Below are 25,573 nucleotides of genomic sequence, written 5' to 3' on the forward strand. Positions count from 1 at the left end.
TTTTTTTATAAAAAAATTTTATTATTCCTTAAATATGTAACAATAACAAGTTCAAGGTTAAACTCCGGTTTTTTCTATTTTAATGCATTCAGGGGTGAAAAATAAGGCAAATTCATGTATAATTTCCTATACCTAAAGCTTACCGTTATCCAGATATTAAATGTTTTCTGTAAATTTTTAGACATGCAGGTGTAGTCTAAATTTTATTTTGACACGTTCATACAAGCACTAAGAAATAAAAAAGTCTCTTCTGTTAAAAAAATAAGTTTTTTTTGATAATTTTTAAGAAAGATTAATTTTGACGTTTCGACTTTTCTTTCGACATCAAACGGGCCGCGACTTCGCCAAAACTTTGAATGCCATTATAACCGAACAGGGTCAGCTTAATGTCGGGGACGAGTTCATCACAGTATATTGTGAAAAATTGTTATCCTTGCTCCCTCCACGCTAATACATTGTTCGTTCCATTGATATCTGGTATAAAATTGAATATGCTGACATTGGTGATACCTTTTTCATAGTCTGTAGCATCATCCAAATATATAGGGGGGTTAAGGTTGTAGCTTTATTCTGTTGAATTACCGCAAAGAGTGAAACTGAAGGACATATATGTGTGATGAAGGTAAATTGAAATAATTGATAAATTATTCAATTGGCAGGGGTATATGAATATAACTGTCGAAGTAAATAATTTGTCTTCCAGTTTCCACACAAGCATTCCAGTGAGTGCCCCGCACTATTTGTAAATCTGTGTAATGTAAACCTAACCTAACCGCAATTTTACGTTTGCCTTTTATATTTGATTTGTAGGCCAAGAATTTACTTTCACGCCTAACTTTGCGTCCTTGGTCTCGTTCCCAGGTCTTGTTTTCTAAAAATTTATCATCAACGTGTCTATCGGCTAACTTACTACTTCTAGAGTATGCAATATCGTATTCCCGCGTAGCGGTTAATTGGTCGATCGACTCGAACTAATCTTTGAGATAGTTTAATTCCTGGACCCTAGAAGCATTAAATGGATGTAGCTCAAAACGGTAACCATTATAGGTCTCTTCTGTTTTAAAATTAGTTTCTTTTTGATAATTATTAAAAGAAAAATTAAACTTTTCTTCAAGTTTTTTTTTTGATAAAGACACTTATTTGAGTTTTTATTTTCCTTTTTAAATTTCAGTAATGTTAGAAACATGAAATTCTGCAATTTTCGTGCATCTGCAAGGGACTAACCACTGGTATTTTTTCAATATTCTTGTTACATTATACGGAGGTGAAACTATAACTTGAAATTGTTGTTTTATTTGAAAATATTAAAACGAGGTAGATGTGGTCACTTTCAGCATTTATTATGAATTGTATTACATTTTACATCTCTACTGTTTCCTACTCAATTAATTAAAAAAAATTATCAATTACGGTGTTTATTGTTTCTTTGTTTTGGGAAAAATGGAAATTTAATATAAATAATTCAAGAAAAAAAATTATTTGTATGTTTCCATGATATCTCATGGTTTGTTAATATAGTTTTATTTTTATCGTATTGATGGCCTTTTAAGTCATTTTCTTGATACTGTTCTGTAAAAAGCGTCGCAATCATTACAAAGTTCTTGATGTATAATATTACATCTTTTGTTTTTTGGTGTTTTAGATTTTAATTGAGTGAAATATTTGAACAATGTATTATATCCCTCATAACTTATACTAATATCATATTTATTGAACTATTTCAATCGTTGTTGAGAAAGTCCTTGTACATATGTCAAGAAACGTGTTTAACGTTTTAATGCTTAGTTTTTGTTTTGTTAATTATTTGATTGCAGTATTTTTGTATTCTTTTTTTGAATATATTATTTATCAGTACTTATCTATTTATCCTTTTCTTGAATATATTGTTCATCATTTTTCTGGATGATTATTTTCTTCCAAGCAGTTTTTGCTTTTTTAATAGCTATGCATCTAAATTCAGGATCTGGTATTTGAATAGCTCAATCAGTCAAACGTATCATCATTGATCTTTTTTGTGACATGAATTCAAGTTTAAATATCTTGAGGACCAATTTGGTTTTGTATATCATTCTGTTTTCACGTGATTGGGATTTTTATACAATTTTATTATTTTGTTCGATTTCGATTGTGAATTGAAGTTTTTCATGATAAAAATTAAATTTTTGATTATTGTGTGCAATTTCATTCTTTGGTACAGCAATAATGCTGTCATCTACATAACGGAAAAAGAATGGAATATTTGTTTTAAGATAGTTTCGTCAAGATCATTCATTACTAATTCTGCTAAAACACTTGATCCTATAGCAGAACCATCAATTTGTTCATATATGTTTTTCTCATATTTGAAGTATGTTTATTAAACTAAAATCGGAAACACTCAAAAACAAAAGAAGAAATATTATTCATCAAGTGCCTTGTAATAATTGTGACGGTGACCTAGGACGAACATCTCAATATTTAGAAAATAAATTATAAGGCCACAATACGATAAAAAAACGAAACTGCATTAACAAATCATGAAATATCACATACAATCAATTATTTCCATAAATCAAACAAGAAAAAGAGAATTTTTAGAATTGATTCATATACATATGAACGAGAAAGCTGTCAATGATAAAAGAGATCTAACAATTTAAGTAAAATATTTAGTACTATTCTATAAATATCAATGCTACTACAAAAATTCAATTTATAGTTTTCACTTGTTTTTAGAAACAACGACTGAAAATAAGGAAAAAATTATTGTGGTTAAAACAGATTTCTATTTTAATAATCATGTTGAGGTGATATTTGGCAAGATGTCAATGTCAAGTGATATTTTGAAACAGACCACAACAAGTTGAAACGTCAAATTTTTACCTGTCTTTGTCATTTAGTATATGATCGTTTTTTTAGTGGGAATTTAGAAAATTAAACACCAAGTGTACTGTCTCTAATATATTTTGGCGCTTACGTATACTTAAGGATTCATCGTCAGGGATTAAAATTATCGTCAAGCACAATATAAAAATATATATAACAATATTTAAAAATACTCAAATTAATTAGTTTAAGATTGTGGCATGTTCTTAAATTTTATTAGCGTTTGACAAAAATATTAAATTTCTAAGTTTCACAAATCAATATTCAAATTGACTCGTGATAGAAGAATTAAAATATTGATTCTGATTGCTATCCAAATTTGTCTGAATTTTTATTGGTTAAATTATGAATGACACTGAATTTTTATGGGTTAGATTAAGTTAGTTCGTTATTATTGAAGCTGAATATTTATTGTTTAAATTGTGAATGACATTAAATTTTCATGAGTACGTGAATATTATCAAACAAAGAAGTGCACTATCGAAACCAAATATAATTATTTTATGCGACCAGTATAAGAAAAGAAAAAGCAACGAGTGAGAGAAGGAACTAGTTCCATACCATCTTCATTATTAAAGGAAGTAACAACCGGAAACAGGAAATAAACTTGATAGGGTGAAATATACTAACAGACTCATTGACGAAAATACTTTGATGATTACAATAAAATAGTAAAAAGTTTAAAATTACTAGTAGCTTCTCAGGTTGTCGGAAATACTGGTCATTCAAACAGAGTTGCTTGAGGTTGGAATAATTTAGTAAATAAAGCAAAAACTAGTTAGAAAGTTAATAGAGATCAGATTGATGGCAACAGTAACTGATGACAATTAAGAAGCATTTATCCTGATGCACACGCAGAGAGATTTACTCGTATTGATTAACAATGACTCAAGTCTGGCTATTGAAAAACTGGGAATTAGGCCCGCCGCAAATTGAACCCAGCCCACGCACAGCACACGCGTGCATTATTTTGTAGAACGTTGTTTCAAATGGAGTGGCGCGTATTGAGCCCATCCCACGGCCAGTTCCGACCCAACCTGGCTCGCGGGGTACCGAGTTGTACTTGCAACACAGTTTCGTAGGTCGCGGGTAGCTACTTTTAAATAAACCATCCATTACTAAACAATTTTTCTTTTGACTCAAAAATGGAAAAATTAATTGAAATTGTGAGATCCTTTCCTGTATTCTATGATTCTACTCATGAAAATTATATGAAAGCAAAACTGAAGGATGATTTGTGGGAGAACATAGCAAAAGAATCCAATGTTACTCACTCTTTTTCGCAAATATTCATTTGTTTTACTTCTTTTTCTTTTTTTTTTTTTTTTGATGGTAGTTGCAACATAATAAATCTTTTGTCATCCTCAAATTCAGACTCCAGATCGAAAAGAAGCTGCTGGCTCGACATAATTCCTGATTACATTTCTAGTGCTTTCAATGCAAAATTCACCGACCTTGACCCAACAGAAAAATTCCCCTATCTACCCTAAAAAATTCCAATGATATTCTTTGCGTTATCTTCGAACATACAATTATTTTTAATTAACCTTTAAACTCACCCTAACATCTTTTTAATTCACCCTTAAGAAACAAATTTGACACCATCTGTCGTTAAAATACAGAAACCTTCATGGCTGAGATGTATTAGTAGGTAAATTAGATAATTATTAAAGTGAATAAAATAAATATATTCTTTATTTATGAGTATTGAGAGAAATTTCTAAAACGAAGTAGATTTTTGTTAGATTGTTTAAATAATTATAAAATGAACTTGACCTTATGACCAGAGAAAAAGTGTCATGTCATAATCGTATCAGAGTTTGCAATTATTAATATTGTCAGACATGACATAGTGTTTAAAAGTTTGTCTTAAAATGAAGTTCCAGAGTAAGGAAACAAATGCTAAATTAGATATTATAAAGAAGCACATTGCAAGTTTTCCTGATTTTCCAGAGAAAGGAATTTTATTTTGGTATGTACACTATGATTTATAATCAAAAGTTGAGGTTAAGTGAATTCAACAATAGCGCACCACGTGCTCCACTTTTTCTAAAATCTTACTAATATTCATTAATTTGTTATATACCAGTTTAACAAAGAATAATAAAAACGATTATTCTTGACTATATACCTGTATATTTTATTAAGATAGATTTTTCAAGTAATTGTTTTTGGTTTGGATTTGGTTTTTTAATTGTTCTTATTATGAAATTTATATGTGTATTGTTTTAATGACTCATTTCATTCATTTTGAAGGATATTCATTATTTGTTAAACAGTTCTAAGCTTTTCACTCAAGCGAAGTTAGTTTCATTCATCTGTTAATCCTATAATTATGCTATTTTTTGTGATATGGGATAGTAGGATTTATAATTTATATATCCTCTTGATCATGTTTCATTTATACATAATTTAGTTGTAATTTTAATATTTGTTTTAATTAGTGTTTATATGGTTGTTGTTTTCTATTGGTATCTTCACCCAAATATAATTTTGAAGTAATTTGTGAAAACTGGAACTCTTTTAATAAATAATCAAATAAAACCAACTTAACAAACAAATACAAAACAAAAACAATAAGAATATACTACTATATCTATACTATGACTTGTACTAATCAATCATCTGAAAAACTGAAACATATCTTAAACACAACATCAATGTATGCCATAACTATACTTCATCCCATGTTTAAATTTGGAAATGAGAACCCTTTATTAAACTACAATTCCAAGCGGAAAGTGTGCTTCCCATTTTTAGAAATACTACCATATGGAATGAAACAATGAGATGACAAATATAACTCATTTCATGTATGAAATATATGGACTCGGTAATGAAAATGAAAGTTTATGTATATAAGATAATATATGTTTAATTTAAGAGTAGATTACTAGATGTTAAAAATACCATTGAATATTTCATTACAATCAATTGTGAAAGATAAGAGTAACAGGCCAACTTTATCACACTTGGGTGGGGTTGATATTGGAGATCCATTAAGTTAGGGTTATAAAATTAAACACTTTAGTAGTTGGTGAATCTTCCCTGTATTTTAGTAGACTAACAGGAAAATGAAATATATCTCGGACCATATTTTAGATAAAAGGTGTCATACTGCCTCTACCGCAATTTGGGGCCTTAAACATTCTGCAAATTACCTTTTTGCTAATAGCTTGGACATCAAATCTGTGGATCATAATTTCAAACTTATAAACGTTTTTTGAATGTTTTCCCTTGTATAATAGTTCTTAATATCAATGTGTTTATCCATTTCATGATTCATTGAATCATGAATTCATGAAATGATTCAATGAATACTGAATACTAGGCTGATACATGCATTATTATTCTTGAATATTATTGTCGAATGAGGTTTTACTAATTTTATACTATTTGTTAATGCTCTCAACCACTTTGCTTCTCACTTGGCTTTCAAAATAACCTTGTATTCATTTTCAGCTAAAGATACAACTACTGATTGTTCTTGGTATTCCAGAAAACAGTGCAATAACTAAATGTTTTGAATAGGTATCCTGTTGTATCCATCAATTTCACAGCCTGTCCAATCAGAATCAGCATATCACAACTATTACATTATCATAATGACCTTTTGTGTAAGTTAGGTTTATGCATAGTACTTAAGATATCTTAACATTCTGTTTGAGTCTATCCATAACTCTTCATTATAATTGTTTTTAAAAGGACTTAAATCCTAGGAGCACATTATTTTTTGGAAATACCATCATATAAAAAGTTTTATCAATTTATAAATGAGCGGTCTTCAATATAATATTAAGGTAGTTGTCAAAATTTCAGTTAAGCAAAAAGTAAGAGATCCAGTTAGAGTGTTTATTGAAAAATTAGTCTGTTTGATAATGTAGGTTTGTGAACTTTTGGTTTCTGTCTTCAGTTTTTTCGTCGAATTTGTTTTTTGTTTGAAACTTCTTTTATTAATTTCTCACAATTATTATTATGAGTAGAACCATCAATAAATTATTTATATGATGTATTACTGCAAACAGTTCCAGGATAAATCTAAGTATGGATGTCTCTTTATTATCAATATCTTTGTCAGACTTTTTGGTTTTATATAACAGTTCTGTAAATACAGAAGATTATTTAGATTCATGAATATGGTGAATATGGTTGGTAAAAATGCCCGATGTCTTAGCTATATTTCCTTCTTGTTCATTTTTTATAAAAAAGGATATGTGAGCAATATATATATATATATATATATATATATATATATATACAGGGTGCGGCAGCATAACTTCCTTTTTTCAAAAGTTAATAAAACTTATTGTATGAATCAGAAAATTTTTATTCGTTTTTTATAATACAGGCACATACATAAAGTTTTGTTTTACTGAGTTTTGAAGATCAAATCAGTTAGGTGACGTCCCCCATTCTCCATACACTGAGTAAACCGATTTCTGGCGTTTGTCATGACTCTTGCCAGCATAGCAGGCGTTATGTTGGCAATTTCTTCCTGGATGTTCGTCTTCAAATCTTGTAGGGTCCTTGGACGGTTCACATACACACGGGATTTCAAAAAACCCCATAGGAAATAATCACAAGGGGTCAAATCGGGAGAGCGGGCTGGCCACTCCAAATCGCCCCTAATTGAGATAAGGCGCTCTGGGAAGTGTTCCCTCAAAACAGCCATCGATGTTCTTGAAGTGTGTGCCGTTGCTCCGTTTTGTTGGAACCAAGTGTCCCCTAAGTCCAACTCATCTAGCCGTGGGAAAAAAAATTCCTGTAACATGTTTACATACCGGTGCGAATTCACTGTCACTGTGACTTCATTTTCCTCAAAGAACCAGGGACCAATAATTCCACGTGAGTAAATTGCACACCACACTGTGACTTTAGGTGAATGCAAAGGCCGTTGATGCAATTGTCGAGGATTGGTATCAGCCCAGTAGCGCATGTTTTGTTTGTTTACGGATCCACACAAATGAAAATGGGCTTCATCACTAAAAAAAACAATAGCGTCCTCAGGAACGACTTCCAGAAAAACCTCACACGCGTTCCTCCGAGAATTGAAGTCACGTTCAGAAAGTTCCTGCACAATTGCCATCTTGTATGGATGAAAATGAAGATCATCATGAAGTATTCTCCTCACAGAACGATCGGAAAGTCCAAGGGCAGACGCATGTTTGCGCGCAGAACGCCGTGGTGATCGCACACTGAAGTTCTAACTAACTCAATGTTCTCCGGTGATCTAATGGGCCGAGGGACTCCAGTTCTTCGTCTTGTCACACTTGCAGTTTGTCTGAACGTAGTGACCCACGTAACAATTGATTTCCGGTCCGGGACAGGGGCCAAGGGGGCTAAATTAAAGCGATTCCGAAAGGCGCGCTGGGTTGCGATCACAGAACATCCGCTCGAAAAGTAAACCTCAACGGCAAACGCACGCTCCTCACTGTTCCAACGCATGATGGCGACTGAACTGTGCCGGGACAAAACTTTATAGTCCCCCCTCTCGAACGAGACCACTAGCACTCCGTTACGACATCTACCGACTAAATGGCGAACTTTTTAAAAAAGGAAGTTATGCTGCCGCACCCTGTATATATATATATATATATATATATATATATATATATATATATATACAGTGCTTTTCAGATAAAAGTATCCACCTTTAATAACTTTTGTAATACTGGTATTTAGAAAAAATCCAAAAACACGTCAATTTATGTTGGAAGGGGCAAGCATTATGGCTTATTTAAACTTACTGGAAAAGCCACCCCCTCACCCCTAGCAGCATCCCCTTTATTTTTTTACATTACTTTTCATATTTTTTATGTAAAATTTCGATACTCCTCTTTGAGCTGATTTCAAAAATGTATAATACTTGTAGGTTAAAGTGGTTAGTTTATGAGATAAACAATTTTTCTTTTAAGAGCACAAATTTTACTTATTATTTACTTTCACCTTATTTGCCTGTATTAAAATGGGTTGTACAACAGTTCAAACTCTTTAATCTTTTTAACTGTGCTATTTATTCTACTTAAAAAATCCAAACAATAAAAAACTCTACTTTTTATTAAAGTTTGACATTGTCAACTAGAATTTGTAGTCACTATTGATAGTGTAATTTGATACATTATTTATTTTGTTTCTCTGAAATGGTTTACTCTTTGCAAGAAAGAATTGAAATTGTAGGTTTATACTACCAAAATAATAATTGTGCAAGAGCTGCTGCTAGAATATTTAACGAATTACATGACGGAAGACATGCAACTCATAAGTATGTAATTCAACTGATGGAGAAATTTACCACAACAGGGTCTGTTTGCAATAAAGTGCATAAGCGAGAGGGACTCGTAAATAACGAAGCAATCCAAGTGGCAATTTTAGGGCAAGTCAGCTTAGAGGCTCAACAACCCCAATCGTTGTCAACAATAAGTAGAGCGATCGGTGTTTCATCTTCTACAGTTTTCCGAGTTCTACATAAATTCAAGTACCACCCATACAAAGTTAAGTTGGTGCACGAGTTGAATGAAGATGATTTTGATCGTCGTTTAGAGTTTTGCAAATCAATGACGCAAATTATCAATAACAATCCACAATTGTTAAACAATATTTGCTTTTCTGATGAATGCTCATGGTCATTAAATGGCTTAGTAAGTAGGCATAATTGTAGATATTGGGCTGAAAGTGATCCACATATTATGCGTGAATTCCATACACAACATCCCCAAAAGTTAAACGTTTGGTGTGGTATCCTAGGTGACCACATTGTCGGACCTTTCTTCATCAACGGAAATTTAAATGGTGAATCATATCTTGAGTTACTCAGGGAAGTGGTTGACCCACGTATTACAACAATAATAGAAAATGATGATAACCTTTCCGAAGATTTACCGGTATTTCAACAAGACGGAGCTCCCCCACACTATGCTATGCCTGTCCGACAATTTTTAAACGAAACATTCCCCGCTCGTTGGATAGGTAGAAGGGGGCAGATGATGGAGTGGCCACCTAGGTCACCGGATTTAACACCCCTAGACTTTTTTATGGGGGTATTTAAAAACAAAAGTTTATGCTACCCAACCAGAATCTCTGGATGATTTACGAGAGAGGATAGAAAATGAATGTCGACAATTAAATTCAGCCGTATTAAGCAATGTCAGAGAGGCATTTCAAAATAGATTATACCATTGTATGGAAGTGAATGGTACTCATTTTGAACACTTATTGTAACTTCATAATAAATAGCACAGTAAAAAGATTAAAGAGTTTGAACTGTTGTACAACCCATTTTAGTACAGGCAAATAAGGTGAAAGTAAATAATAAGTAAAATTTGTGCTCTTAAAAGAAAAATTGTTTATCTCATAAACTAATCACTTTAACCTACAAGTATTATACATTTTTGAAATCAGCTCAAAGAGGAGTATCCAAATTTTACATAAAAAATATGAAAAGTAATTTAAAAAAATAAAGGGGATGCTGCTAGGGGTGAGGGGGTGGCTTTTCCAGTAAGTTTAAATAAGCCATAATGCTTGCCCCTTCCAACATAAATTGACGTGTTTTTGGATTTTTTCTAAATACCAGTATTACAAAAGTTATTAAAGGTGGATACTTTTATCTGAAAAGCACTGTATATATATATATATATATATATATATATATATATATATATAAATTTTAAAAAAAGAAGTTTTTGCCAGCTATATTACGAGCGTTTTCTTATTGGGAACGTGGCAATTAAACACCAAAGTGGACTAACGATATTTTCCGAGCTTTTGAATACTTATGTCTTCATCGTCTGGGACTGAAATTATGGTCAAATACAATATAAAAAATATGTATGAATAACAATAATAAAATTTTACTTAATTATTGTAAGTAAAATAAACTTAATATTAAGGTTATCGATTAGTAGGTTAATAATGAATAATCAATAAACTTGATATTTCTACTAAGCATCAATTTGAATATTGCTTTTTGAAATCGATGCATTTAATTTTTTTAAAAAGAATAAACAGTTCTGTAAATAGAGAAGATTATTTAGATTCATGAATATGGTTGGTAAAAATGCCCGATGTCTTAGCTATATTTCTTTCTTGTTCATTTTTTATAAAAAAGGATATGTGAGCAATATATATATATATATATATATATATATATATATATATATATATATAAATTGTAAAGAAAGAAGTTTTTGCCAGCTATATTACGAGCGTTTTCTTATTGGGAACATGGCAATTAAACACCAAAGTAGACTAACTATATTTTCCGAGCTCTTGAATACTTATGTCTTCATCGTCTGGGACTGAAATTATGGTCAAATACAATATAAAAAATATGTATGAATAACAATAATAAAATTTTACTTAATTATTGTAAAAAAAATAAACTGAATATTAAGGTTATCGATTTTATAGGTTTATTCTTAACTAATTAATTCTCAGACAATGAATACATAAGTATTCGAAAGCTCGGATATATTAGAGTTTAGTACATTTTGATGCCACAATTCCACTGCGAAAACTGTTTCATAATCTAGCTGGCAAAGACTTCGTTCCTATATATGTATATATGTCCTTGATTTTAGGACTCTTCTGTTTTAAAATTAGGTTTTTAAATAATTTTATCTTTAAAAATTTATTAAGAACACTAATTTTAAAACAGAAGAGACCTAAAATCAAGAACATTTAGATGCATTAATGTATCAATCATGTATATATATATATGTATATATATATATATATATATATATATATATATATATATATATATATACATATATAAATGATCAATGCATGCATCAATAAGAAAAAAGAAAACTGATTTAAATCTTAGTGTAATTTATAACGACCTAACCTATAAAATTTATTGTCATTTATATTCAAACCAATAAATATTCAATATTAATGTCCCGAGTGCATGTCAAATTGTCGATAATTTAATTTTCACGAGTGCGCGAATGCGCACGAGAGGAAATTATGAGACAATTTGACATGCACGAGAGGGCATTTTGGCAGACTATTTTCTGAGAAAAATTTAATTTAAAATAAACAATAATTGTTCCTTTTCTTAAAATATAAAATTAAAACCAAATGATGTTTATTAATCCTAGACGAAAATTTGGCACTAGTGCAAATTATCGATAATTTGCACTAGTGCAGTATTATCGATAATTTGCACTAGTGCAGTATTATCGCTGAAATTTGATCGTTGCTAGGTAAACATAAAATATTACAGCTTTTTGGTTGGCTTAAATTTTTCGAAGGAAATAGTCAGCTATATTCATAACGACCTAGCTATTACAATTTCATATTATCCATAAATTAACAAATAAATATTGAACATCATTTACTACAACTTATCCTTATCTAACCTATAAAAATTCAACGTCATTCATAATCTAACCAATTAAAAATTAGTAAAAATTCCTATAGTAACCAGATTCAATATTTGAATCCCGTCACTTTGAATATTAGTGCAGAGGCAAACTGAAAAAAAATGGCAATTAAAGATAGAAGACTGAAAATTGGTATGTTGGGCAATGATGTCAAAACAAAATTTTAAAGATCGGGAGCCCCTGGAAATTCGCCTTGGAGGGGCAGGGGTTCGATTTTTGAAGTTTCGCCCCCCGTGAAAAAGTGGGGTGAACAATTATGACGTTTTTAGTGTCAATTCCACATATTTTGACCCTCCTGAACATGAATATGTCATTACTTTCAAGATGCGACCTTGAAAAGTGCCGCAAATTTCAAATTGAAAATTTCCCCGTTTTTCGATTTTTGTGAAAAATACGTCAAGGTTGCGGTTGTTCTTCAATAGACCGAATACCGCAAGTTGCCTAGTTTCGAGGATTTTTCATGGTTTCTTATACGTTTTTTTGAATATTTTCTTCTCTGTACAAAATGTGAGAAATTTTGAAGCACTATAAATAGTAGATATGGTGACTAGAGACTTCGAACAATGAGCCTATTGGTTATTAAGCCTTTTACTACATTATTTTTACTATTGAAAAATTCTTAGCCTATTATAGAACCAAACAAAATTTCATTGTCAAAGTATTTTATTACTCAACATATTCTCCTCTTAATTGGATACCGAACAAACAATTCTTATCATGAGGCTTAGGAGTTGCCCCCCCTCTTCCATCATTCCTTATTCAAGTCAAGAAATGAACTCCTGTAACGTTTCGGGAGTTTTACGCATTATGCTTGGGGTGATAGAAATTTGAAGACTCATAATTTGTGCCATTATGGACGAAAATTGGTGAAATTTCTGAAACGTTGCGGGAGTTAATTTCTTGTCAGTGCCGTCAAGGATATTCTACAAATAGATGCGGTTGCGCTAAGAATAATCTGTATTGTACCACTCTTTGTGCAATTTGCCAGTGTGAAACTTTTAAACTTGGGAAGGACGCAGTGGTCAATTTTCTGGAATGGAGGGGAATAAATTTGAATAAACGTTAGTATCTCCTCTCCACTTAAAAAAATGCATAAGAAAAAATAGATCAAAATTCGAAAGAAAGGAGTTAAGTTCTTTTCAACTAGAAAAAATTCAAATTTTATTCCCAAATTTTCCCGACGCCCCTGCAAAGTGGTCAAAGGGATTTCGCTTCAGTATAATACTACACCTCCACAATGAATGATTGTTTTAAGAACAGGTTATTACGATGAAAATTTTGAAATCGATCCCAATACTGAAGATTCGTCGAATATGCTCTAAAAAAAACAAAAATTGTGGCTCCTTAATGCTAAACAAAATATAGTAAATACCATACCATATCTACTATTTGTAATGCTTCAAAATTCCTCACATTTTGTACAGAAAAGAAAATATTCAAAAAAGTATAAAAAACATGAAAAATCTTCGAAACTAGACAACTTGCGGTATTCGATCTATTGAAGAAAAATCGCAATTTGGACGTATTTTTCACAAAAATCGAAAAAGGGGGAAATCTTCAATATGAAATTTGGGGCACTTCTCGAGGTCGCATCTTGAAAGTAATAAGATATTCATGTTCAGGAGGGTCACAATATGTGAAATTGACACTAAGAACGTCATAATTGTTCATCCCACTTTTTCACGGGGGGTAGGGTGTAAAATCAAAAATCGACCCCCTGCCCCTCCTATGGCGAATTTCAAGGGGCTCCCGATCTCTAAAATTTTTTGTTTGCATCACTGCCCGACATACCAATTTTTATACTTCTAGCATTAATTGCCACTTTTTCTTTAAAATTCAATGTTTGCCACTGCACTACATATTAAATTTTGAATCCTATGAATTTAAAAGTTTTATAATAATTAATATAACTCAAAGCCAACACAAATCTCAAATTGTCATACATTTATACATATTTCTTATATATTATATATATTATCTTATTTCTTAGATCTTTTGATATATTAATGCTTCTAATATAATATATATGTATGTATTCGGAAGTCGTCGTCATTATTGCCTAACTTGAGGGTTGTACAATAAACATTATATATTATAACCTTGTCCTTTAAGTCTGAATTTGCTAGATATACTCGAATATTTTGAAATATTGTGAAATTACGGAATATTTTATACGCAGCAATTTAAAATATCGTTTATAGTATTTTCGAGATACGCGTAACTCTCGATTAGTTTTACGCAAATTTCAAAGTTCAATTTGGCTTAAACAAGCGCAAATGCGTTAGTTGATTGTCGAATAGTAGTTTAATTTTTTTCTATATCTGAATTACATATTTTTCGTTAAATTTTAATTGTTTTATAGTACTATTGAGGTATGTTATAACTGAACCTGTGACCGATTTTTTTTCAATAAGTTTTCATTTGATTTAGATCGGTTCTCAATTATTATTAAATCAGTCTGTGTAGTATTCGCCATCTGTTGGGTCTTGACATTTATAAGAATAAATAGTATGAAACGCGGTAAATATGACATTCGTGTATTGTTAAGACATTATTGGAAATAAAAATTCAAAGCAGTCGTAGCAGCAAGTAGAATATGTGAAAATTAAGTGTAAAATACATTCAATAAGCGAACAGCACGGTGTTGGATTAATCGTTTTAATAGCGGAGATTTGACGCTTGAATATCGTTCGCACCTGCGTGGTTGAGGTAACAAGGAAAGTAGTAGAAAACCAATTCAGTACCAGCACTTACCGATTATCGGATTCCGTTGGACCTTCTAAAGATACCATTCATCGCCATTTAAAATCATTAAGTGAGATCTATAAAAATGGTCGATTTAACCGATATTCAAGTATAGGTGTGTAAATAACTTCTTGTCCTGCCGAAATAATTCGAGCGTAAAGTCTTATTGTGTATCTGGTGGAAGGTTTAGTGTACTTCCAAATCATTGATGATCGAACTATCAATGCCAAGGTATATATTGGACAGCGGATGGGAATACAGGAGGTTTGATCGGAGGAATATCCAGATTTCGTTAACCGAAACCGGTTTCTCTCATATGAAGATAATGCTAAACCAAATATTGCGAAAGTTACGCAGAATAAGATCAAATAACTTGGTGCTATTGAACACTCGTAGCCTAACACTGTCAGAGTACTATGTATTCATATCCATAGCGAAATTTTTGCGTCGGAAAAAATTTGAATCCAAAGGAGATGTTGAAAATGCAGTGCGAGAATTGTATCTAAATCAAAAAAAATGCTTTTACCAAAGTCTCAAAGAATTTGCAGAACGTTGGGTTATACTTCTTTTTATATGATTATTTAATAAACAAACAGAACATTGGAAATTAATATTATCTATGAGACACCCTCTATATTTTTATGCATAAATGAGGTAGTAGGGCTTTATAAGATTAAACTTTAGTTTGGATTTATAGTTCGTCTCTAAATTTAGTACTTTTGTGGAATTTTTGTTTATTTCTAATATTTCAAAAGGGCCAATAAACTTTCTAATTTGTTTTTGATTAGGGTTTGTTTTACATAAACTTTGTCACTCTCAAAAACATGTTTGTCAAATCCAATTTCAGCTTTTTCTTTTTGTCTTAAGGTTTTTTCCTTTGCTACTATGTAGTAATAAGATATGTAGTTATTTAGATCTTTAATATATTTGGTGAGTAATTCTTGTTCATTATACAATTTTTGTATAAATGTTATAAGTAATAATTGCGAGAGGTAAAATACTAAAGGGGTTTTGCTTGTCTAGTAAATGGTTATTAGAATAGTCTATTTTAGAATGATCAGTCATGATTACGTTCTATGAAGTTTGACAGAAAAGAAGAATTCTTTTTCCTAGAATTCCTAGTTTTGGAAGTAAGGAATAAAAATCTAATGCGTGGTTGATTTTTATTCGAGAAAGAGCATCGGAATTTTTATTAGATTTGCTGGATTTGATAATAATATTCTTCTAATTTGAGGCGCCATCGTGTAAGACGACAACCAGCGCTTTTTCTTAATAATAACTCAGTTAATGGATGGCCAACAAAGTAAATTTTCGTTCATATAAATAAAATCTAAAGTGATTCACTGCCCAGACAATAGGGAAATGCATGTAATTCGAATTCACTTGTTTATTTTTTCCAAGATTATTATAAAGTTATTATTTGTCATGACGTCAAATGACATATCTTGGATTTATTGGGGTCCAAACACGCTATTGGTTGTGTTTGTAATAAAAATCTTCTGTATTTTTGTGTTCCTGAAGCGTTTTCAGATTTTGATTATTCTTCTGACATTTTGGCATTCATGATGACTGCTTATTTTGTATCTCTTCAAGATTTTACTTTGACTAATGTTAAAGGAGTAAAAGTATTAAAATGATTTTTGCAACAATACAAATATTTCATTCTTGTTTTCTCATATCTCTGAACTCTATCGGGTTTCCTTCTAGTAGAGTTTTCGCATTCAGATACAATACAATACCTATAGATAGATTTAAAGTTTTTCCATGACTTATCGATATTATAACCTATAAAGTAAATGTCACACTTGAGGTAAACAAATACTGGACTTGGCAATTGACGTCATTCAAGCCCGCGAAAATTAGCGGCGTTCAAAACAAGCCAAATTTAACCTATACTTTAAATATTATCTTTAAATATTTGACGTTTAGACAGAATATATATATATATATATATATATATATATATATATATATATATATATATTTTATTGAGTTTTACCTATCTAAAGTGTGAATTAAAAATATAGAAAAAGTACATGCATATTACCTATTGCCAAAAACTCTCTATCGTACAGTATTTTGTTTCGGCATTAGATAATGTCCATAGGCTTCAGGTAAATCTTTTCCTATAGGGAAAGGAAAGGTTCTTCAAAGTTGGAATATATTAAAATCGGAATAGTAGTTATGCATCTGCGAATTCTTGAACTGGAAGACCTTATTGTAGAAATTTTGTAGTAGCCAGTCCCAAAAAGGATTTGATTTCTTCTTTATTCGTGGTGTGAGGAAACATTCGATTCTGGATGATTTTATTGATTTTATCGATTTTATCTTTCACCTCTTGTTTATGGATTTGGAAACACTTACTTTGACATCGTATTCGAACGTCAATTTCGACATTACTATCTTACCTATTAATATTCAATCTATTTTTACTGAAATAAAACACCAACCAATAAATCGCCTAACATAGTTTATGTTTGAATTGTGACAAGAAGTACATTCGTGAGTCCAAAAGGTCATTCACCAATCGGATAATCTCTCACAAAAGTGAAAATTATATCCCATTAGATGTTCTTCACCACAGCATCACGTGTTGAATGAAGGTGATTCTATGAATTATGAATATGTCAAAGTTTTGACAACTGAGAACAATTAAAAAGAATTCTATTTTTAGAAACAACATATATTGTTCAATGTATTAATAAAAAAACTGAGTTGAATAACCTTAGTGTAATCTATGCACATCTTTTAAATTTTGAGAAAACAAATTCTATAAAAGAAATCAACGCCATGAGGAACGAACTAACCTTACATAACCTATAAAATTCAGCTTCACTCATAACGCCCTAACCTATTCTAACCTCAAAAAAATCAATGTCATTCATAATTTAACCAATAAAAATTCACATAAATTTGTATAACAATCAGAATCGATAGTTTAATATTTATGTCTCTAGTTATTTGAATGTTGATTTTTGGAATATATGAATTTGATGATTTTGTTAAATGATTATTAGAGTCAACACTCCACAATCCTCAACTAATGTAATTTTTAGTATTGCTATACTTTTTTATATTGTACTTTATATTGAAAAATAGTTTGAAGACTGGAAATTTAAGAATTCATATACTTTTAGAGAAAGAATACTATTACAGAAATTATAAATAGTGTAGAAGAGAGGGACTAGGATAAAAGCAACAACCACAACTGAACAAGTGATTTAGAGTGTAGTAGCCACCAAAGAAAATAAGACAGCTACTTTAAAAGTCTCAGCTTCTGCAAATGTTCTCAGTAGCACTTTAATATTTCTTTTTGCTGACGAAATTATAGAAGAAATTATCACTACCTAATACAAATAATTTCAATCCCAGACGAAAACGAAAATTTCACAGGGAAACGCATAATTTAAATTTTGTGGTGAGCCACATTTTATTGATATCAAAACTGATATTGAAGTTTTAATATTAATACAATAACGACTTCAGCATTTTCATGAAAACGGCAGTACGTTGCATTGCATCCACGAAATAAATTGTTGCCTTTTTGCTGTAATACTTATAAATTCTTTAATTTTAAGTAAAATAGTAACAATTACTTTTTTCAACTACCCATTTTTCTGTATGTTTTGTAACTCAATAAAATTGTTGTCAGAAATTTCAATAACTTTATTTCTATCCTAATTAGTTTCAAGCTTTTGGTTGGTATATGATCTTTATCATTATTATCTTCCGTTCCAATAAAATTGTTTCAATTTATGGAGTTTTTCTGTACTTATTCTAATAATAAGCATTTTTATTATTAATAATTACTGAATGGAATATTTGCAATTGATCCAAAAAACCCAACAAGCTAAATAACTACCTATCAACTAACAATAACCCACTTGCGAGTAGTAAAATATATGGAAGAAATCTTTTGATTTCTCCCATCAGAAAGTAAAATACTTGCAGAAAATACTACTTTGTTTGGTTTTCATCATATATCTAGAATTATAATACATAGATAAATAAAATGGATTCATTATGGACATATTTGTTCAATATTACATTTAGTTTTTATGTCATAAAATGAAAAGATTATCATGAATAATCAGCTCAGTGCTATACTACATACTACATCTTAACTGTCATTACTAATTTTCAGGGACATTTTTTCTGTTCTACAAAAACCTAAAATATTTAAAATATTAAAGGATGTACTCATAGAAGCTGTAAAGAATATTCATCCGCCTCCAGATTGTGTAGTAAGTCTTGATTCCAGAGGATTTTTATTTGGCCCCTTAATATCACTGGAGTTCGATTTCCCTTTTGTGCCTATTAGAAAAAAGGGAAAACTCCCTGGCGAAGTTGTTACCAGTACATATAGTAAAGAATATGGAGAAGTGAGTCTTACATTATTTTTCAAGTCATAATTTTATTTGTTAACAGTATTTTCTTGTTCAAGAACTGTAATGAACGCCTAGAAGTAGTCGAAGATTGTAGGTTATTTTGGCGAGTCGTTTTGGCTTTATAGCCACTCTGCACCTATACCTTGAAGATATTTATATATAAATAGGAATCTACAATATTAAAATTATTCCAATAAAGTCACGACGAATATATTCATAAATATTTAAGATATAAACAGCGCCTTTTTGTTACATATTGGTTGGCGACAAAGTAATTTTGATTTTGTGGTTTAAAATAAAAAAATATCAAAAAATAGTTTTTAATCAATTCTATATTTTTACTCAATGACCTTCTGCCATCTTTCTTTCAGCTACATAATTTCGCGCTCATAAAATTTCTAGTCCTTATCAGCAAAAAACTGAACCAGGTGCGATTGAAGGTCATCGTCATTTGTGAAAGTTTTGTCCATTTAAAGAATTCTGCACTTTGAAATGGTTATCAGATGGTGCCAGATCAGGGCTGTACGGGGGATCACTTTCCAGCCAAGCTCCAATAGTTTCCCACGAGTTGCCAAAGATGTGTGAGGTCTTGCATTATTATGGTGGAACACTAAACCTTTCCGATTTGACAATTCTGACCGTTTTTCTTCGATTGCTGCATTCAGATTCATTAATTGTTGACATTAAACATTAAAATTGATCGTTTGGTTCCTTAAAAGCAGCTCAAAAAACACAACTCCTTTGTAATCCCACCAAACTGACAGCATGGGATTTTTTTATTGTTTTTCGGCCTTCGATGTGGTTTGTGCTGGTACATCGTGTTTGCTCCATGATCGTTTCCAAACTGTGTTACTGTACTATTTTCATCACCATCAAAAGTGATGATTCTCAAATGTTGATTCTTTGTGTAAAATGAATTTATTTCAATTCGTGTGGTACCCAAATATCAAGCTTATTAACCAGCCGAAGACATTTTAAGTATTTTTCAATTGTTATTTGCGATACATGTAGCCTCTTCGCAACCTTTCGAACAGTTATATGACGATCCTTTTCAGTTATGACTTTGATTTGGTCATCATCAACTTCAGTAGGCCGACAAGAACGTTGCTTATATTGGAGGAAAAAATCTCCAGAACAGAATTTTTTATACCAATTCTGACACGTGCGCTCTGTTAAGCAATCATCACCATAAACTTCACATATTTCTTTGTGAGCCGTAGCAGGTTTCTTTGCTTTACGAAAATAAAAATGTAATATATGCCTAAAATGTTAGTTTCTGCACTTCATTTTAAATTTACCCACAACTAGTAGCTTTAATAAAAATCACGCACTACTTGATTTTAGGTCTCTTCTGTTAAAAAATTAGTTTTCTTATAATTTTTGAAAGACAGATAAAAATTTCGAAACAAACACTTATTTTATAATGCTCTCTAAATCCAAAATGGTGATTAGGTATTAGACTAGCTTTTAGAGTCGGTTCTATTTTCTCAATCAGTAGTTTTTCAAGAAGTTTTGATATAACTGGTAATAGGCTTATTGGTCTGTAAGATGTAGTGTCTTCAAGAGGCTTCCTTGGCTTAGAGATTAGTATAATTTGGGCTACCGTCCACAAAATTGGAGACTAACCCGGCCTTAATACTGCATTGTACAATTGTGTTGAAAACTTTAGCCCCTTATTAGATAGTTCCTTCAGGATTTTGGCACAAATTAGGTTTTATCCGGGAGATTTTAAATTCTGTTGAATCGATTTTTTGACCTGGTTTACGGTAAATTTTTCGAGGGGAGGTTCTAGTTGATATGGAGATTCCAGAAAATCGTTAACTCGGTCTCCACATTGAAGTTGTTCTCTATGGGGTTGGAACTGAAGACTTGTTCTAAGTGTTTTGCAAACCCGTTGGCTTTATCTTGGCTGTTTTTTGCCCATTGATCTTCAAGAGTGCGGATTTGTTGGTTGGGGTCTATTTAGTTCTTTCGTTGTTTTCCACAAGTCGTAATCATTTGCTTCTGTTGCGGTTAAATTCCTAAGGTAGTTCTATATTTCATCATTTTTATTATTGATGAGTAGGGTTTTCAGTCCTAAGGTTGCCTGATTCAACTTAGTCTTGTTAGCGAGAACGTGTGGTATTCGCCAAATTTTCCTTAATTACCGTTTGTCCATTTTTTTTATTTAATTATCCTCTAGAGAGTTTTGGGTATGGTAAATTTTATCTTTAACTAGTAGACCCGGCCACGCGTTGCTGTGGCTGAGTGATTTGATTGAAATAATTCTAATGACAATACAATTGCTCTCTCTTCTGCTTGTTCAATGAAATTATACTGGCATCGAGTTGTTCACGTTCGTCACAATTGCCCATAAAATAGATCTGCAGAAATTTTGGATCTTCATTTGACATTGGCATCAATGATCCATTTTTATAATATACCTGGCCTTGAATTTTGATTGTTGTCTCAAAATTACGACCATTTGATGACAAATAACAAACTTTGGATGCTACAAACGACGTCATTTGGAAGCAAGAACTAAATTTTCGTGTCTTACGCAAAAATAATTTTGATTCATTCGAAATGCAGAAAGAAGGGATTTCAAAGGTATAGGTGGAGTACGGAGTGGCGACAATACATCTTTTCCTGATGCGCAACACATGCCGGGTGCTTCGTTGCGAAATGTTAACGCCTGACAATAATTGCACATTTTGTCCATCGCACCAATAGTAACTTTGGAATCAACCGAGTGATTGATGTTTGGTTCATAATTAAATGACGAACAAATGATCCACGTGTTACTGCGCGGTTGGTTCGATGATTTTCTCGGGTTTGTTCTATATAAGAATCTATGTGTTGATGACGTGCCACCCTGGTTCTCAATGCATTTTATTGTCGACGATTATCACGGTGTTCTCGTGCACGAATTCTTTGAGCTGCATTTCTTTCTGCTCTCTGTTCGACTGATTCATTAGCTCTTTCAACACGTGCACGTCGAGTCTTCTTGCTTCTTGCTTGCATTAAGGTTGGATTTTTTAGATGGCATTTTACTAAAAATAGTAATTGAATTTTTAATGTGAATAAATTTCGCTGTTCTCTGTAAGTTAGAAGTAAAAAAATATTAGAAGTAGTGTACGCAACGAAGACAAAATGAAAAATGATTTGAAAGACGCGACGTTAACTGACATAGGCAAAATAAGACATATATAGTGTGTAGTCTCAGAAAATATATCACATTAAAGTGTGGCGCCATCTATGAGGTGTAAAGGACGAAATTTTACAGTTCTCTGTAAAGAAATTAGCTTAAGGCGCCATCTGTTCCAGACTTATCGAACATTATAATTGTTAATTATTTATTTAATAGAAATAGTTTTATTATTGATTTCTTACAAATATCAAATTGTCATCCATACGTCATTACATAGCTGTCATTTGCGTTTTGTTATTCCAAGTCTGATTCGTTTATGTTATACCACGTTTTATAGTGACTGACGTTTCATGTCAAGTCACACGGGATAAATTTCATGTCAAGTCACACGGGAATGCTGTCGAACGGGATAAAACGTATCCTATGTCCTTCTCCTGGCTCTAAACTACCTCCCTGCCAATTTTCAACTAAATCGGTTCAGCCGTTCTTGAGTTATAAGTGGAGTAACTAACACGACTTTCTTTTATATATATAGATTGGTGTTGAGTCATAGGTTACTGATGGATTGATTTTATAAGATGTTCAACCATATTATCAATGTTTTCTTTAGTTTTTAAAGGAACTTGGAGATTCAGCAAGCTATACAAATAAGCACGAAAGTCATTCCAATTGGTATATTTGTTGCCTAATCTTGGTGGTATTTCTTGAACTATTATTTGGGTGCTGACTGTGATTAGGACGGGAGTGTGATCAGAAGATAGTTCAGAACTAGATTGTGCAACTACACATTCTTCTGGAATGCCCTTGTAGACTCCGAAGTCTAGTAGATCAGGAATTGTATTCCTATCAGTTGACCAATAGGTCGGTTCACCAGTTGATATGGATCTTCTTCTTCTTCTTTCCATAGCTTTTAGTGGCTGTCTGCCTTTTGGAGTTATTAATCTAGTGCCTCATTGTGTACGTTTGACGTTGTAATCACCGGCGGCAAGGAATCTGTTGCCAAGTTTGGTAAACAGCTGCTCCTGCACTACTTATTGTATGTCGTGGTGGACTGTATATTGCAGTGGTTGTTAGAGAGCTTTGCCAGTCTTCTATACTAATATTAGTTGCTTGTATATAATTTGTTGAGTACGGCCCTAATTCGTGATGCTTGATTGTACACTTAATGATAATAGGCGTTCATTCGTGTGCCGTCCGATCTGGATGCTTTATGAAAAAGCTAGTGTAATTTAGATGTTTAAAATAACTCCAACGTGTGAAGTGTGTTCCTATGATAATCATAATATCTATATCATGGTACATAATAAAGGTTTTTAGTTCTTCTGCATGTTGCTCTAGCTTGTTGGTATTACATATGGCTTTTTTTTAGAAACTTGATCATTTTGCCATTTTTGACACGACAGTGGTAAGAACTTCATATCCATCTATCCCATGAGGTTTGTTCAGCCAAATCATTCGTGTTTTGAGCTTTAGTTGTGTTTGTTGGATATGCGGCATTATTTGGTATGCCTCGTGACTGGTTCATTGTTATTTGGGCATAGCTAACACCGGGCTGTAGGTTTTGTCCAGTAATTATGTGTGTTGTAGGTGGAATCTGTTTTGGTCTAAGGATGGGGTATCGTTTTTGCTGTAGTTCTGTGTAGACTGAGCAGCCTTTATAGTTTGCTTGGTGGTTGCCCGCACATAGTATACATTAAACTTTGATGACCTTTCTTTGCGTAAACATTGTTCGGTTGGATGGTTCCTTGTACATTTGAACTATTTCGGTCTTTGGTAGCAGTATTTTTTTGTATGATCGTATTGTTGACATCTTGCACATTGTACTATTTCTCTCTTGTTTTGGAGGTTCGATCTTTATTCTACAGTATAATAAATGTTCCAGATTGTATATTTCTTTGTTATTGGCAGCTGGTTTTATGTCTATATAGAACATAGACAAAGGTGCCTTGCTTTTAAAATGTTTTATGTGACCGTAGAGACGATGTTCTTCAATAGTATTTTTCAATTCACTCGTATTGACTGAATGGTGTATATTTTTGAGGACTACTCTAAAATTACGTTCTTCTTTTAGCTTGTAAGTGTGAAATTCGGTATTTTTTCTATTAATGCTTTTGTTATCGTTGTTGCCATATATTGTTTTAGGTTAAATTTTGATTTGATCAAAGTTTAATATTCTGATTTCATATTCATTTTCTGCTATTCCATTTAATAGTTGAGTAGTGGTGATATATTTTAACACTTTTCACAAATATTGGGGGTGGTTTGTTGGTTTTTTCATTTTTATCCTCATCTGAAACTGTTTTAGTTTCAGTGTCCAATTCAGGATTCTTCTCTAAGCTGTCGAATCGATTTGATCTAGATATAGGCGAGCTAAGCCAGTAAGCGTTGATTTTCACAGTACAGGTGTCAAGTCTACCACGGTTTCTTTTTTTTATTTATTGACAGTTTCCCATTTCTCGATTTCAGCTAAATTTTGTGGAGGAGGGTGCATGTTTTATAGCTGTGGTTGTGAAGACGGATAGGGTAGGTAAGAAGTAAGAAGAGGATTGAGAAATGAATAAAAGATTACCTTGCATTCGGTGTTCTTTTTACATTTGAACATTTTGAGTGTACGCTACTGGTTGCACTACGGAATTTCCTTGCTGATAAATCGCTGTAGGTTATTGAAGGTAACAGGCTTGTTGTGTAGAGGATACTGGAAGAACCATTGCTGGCTGTAATGGTGTGTCAACGTACTCCATTTTAGTGTTTCGCACGCACTTATTGTTTTTATTTTACCCAGGATATCCGAAACAAATTTTTGATGTAAACCACCGTACTAATGATTATTTCAATTTGTAATTATTTTTCAGTATTTCAACTCAGAGAGATAACGTTATCAAAACACTCATATGTTTTTAATGATTTCCGAAATTCTCTTAATATATTCAATCCACTATGGGAATAGAAAGTAATAACCATAAATTTTTTCTATATTTGACACTCGTTAAAACCAACAATAATAAAATTACAACTAAATTATATACAAAAGAAACATGGTATGGACATAAATTACAATT

At 31.8% G+C, this 25,573-nt stretch overlaps 1 protein-coding gene and 1 long non-coding RNA gene across 2 annotated transcripts in view; one reads left to right on the plus strand and one right to left on the minus strand.

Moving 5' to 3' along the window:
- Positions 1 to 4,592, minus strand: LOC130453471 (uncharacterized). Its single transcript, XR_008911054.1, has 3 exons — positions 4,425 to 4,592; positions 4,140 to 4,351; positions 1 to 1,002 (listed from the first exon to the last, which is right to left on the minus strand). It is a non-coding gene; the product is annotated as an uncharacterized LOC130453471 (long non-coding RNA).
- LOC130453470 (adenine phosphoribosyltransferase) overlaps positions 4,473 to 25,573 on the plus strand; it is a 26,190-nt gene continuing 5,089 nt past the window's right edge. The window contains exons 1-2 of the mRNA XM_056793248.1: positions 4,473 to 4,837; positions 19,141 to 19,378. Of these exons, the coding sequence (XP_056649226.1) occupies positions 4,740 to 4,837; positions 19,141 to 19,378 (336 nt within the window). The 5' untranslated portion in view covers positions 4,473 to 4,739. The remainder of the gene's footprint in view (positions 4,838 to 19,140; positions 19,379 to 25,573) is intronic.

Source organism: Diorhabda sublineata, chromosome 2, assembly GCF_026230105.1.
Source record: "Diorhabda sublineata isolate icDioSubl1.1 chromosome 2, icDioSubl1.1, whole genome shotgun sequence".
In the NCBI taxonomy this organism is placed as follows: Eukaryota; Metazoa; Arthropoda; class Insecta; order Coleoptera; family Chrysomelidae; genus Diorhabda; species Diorhabda sublineata.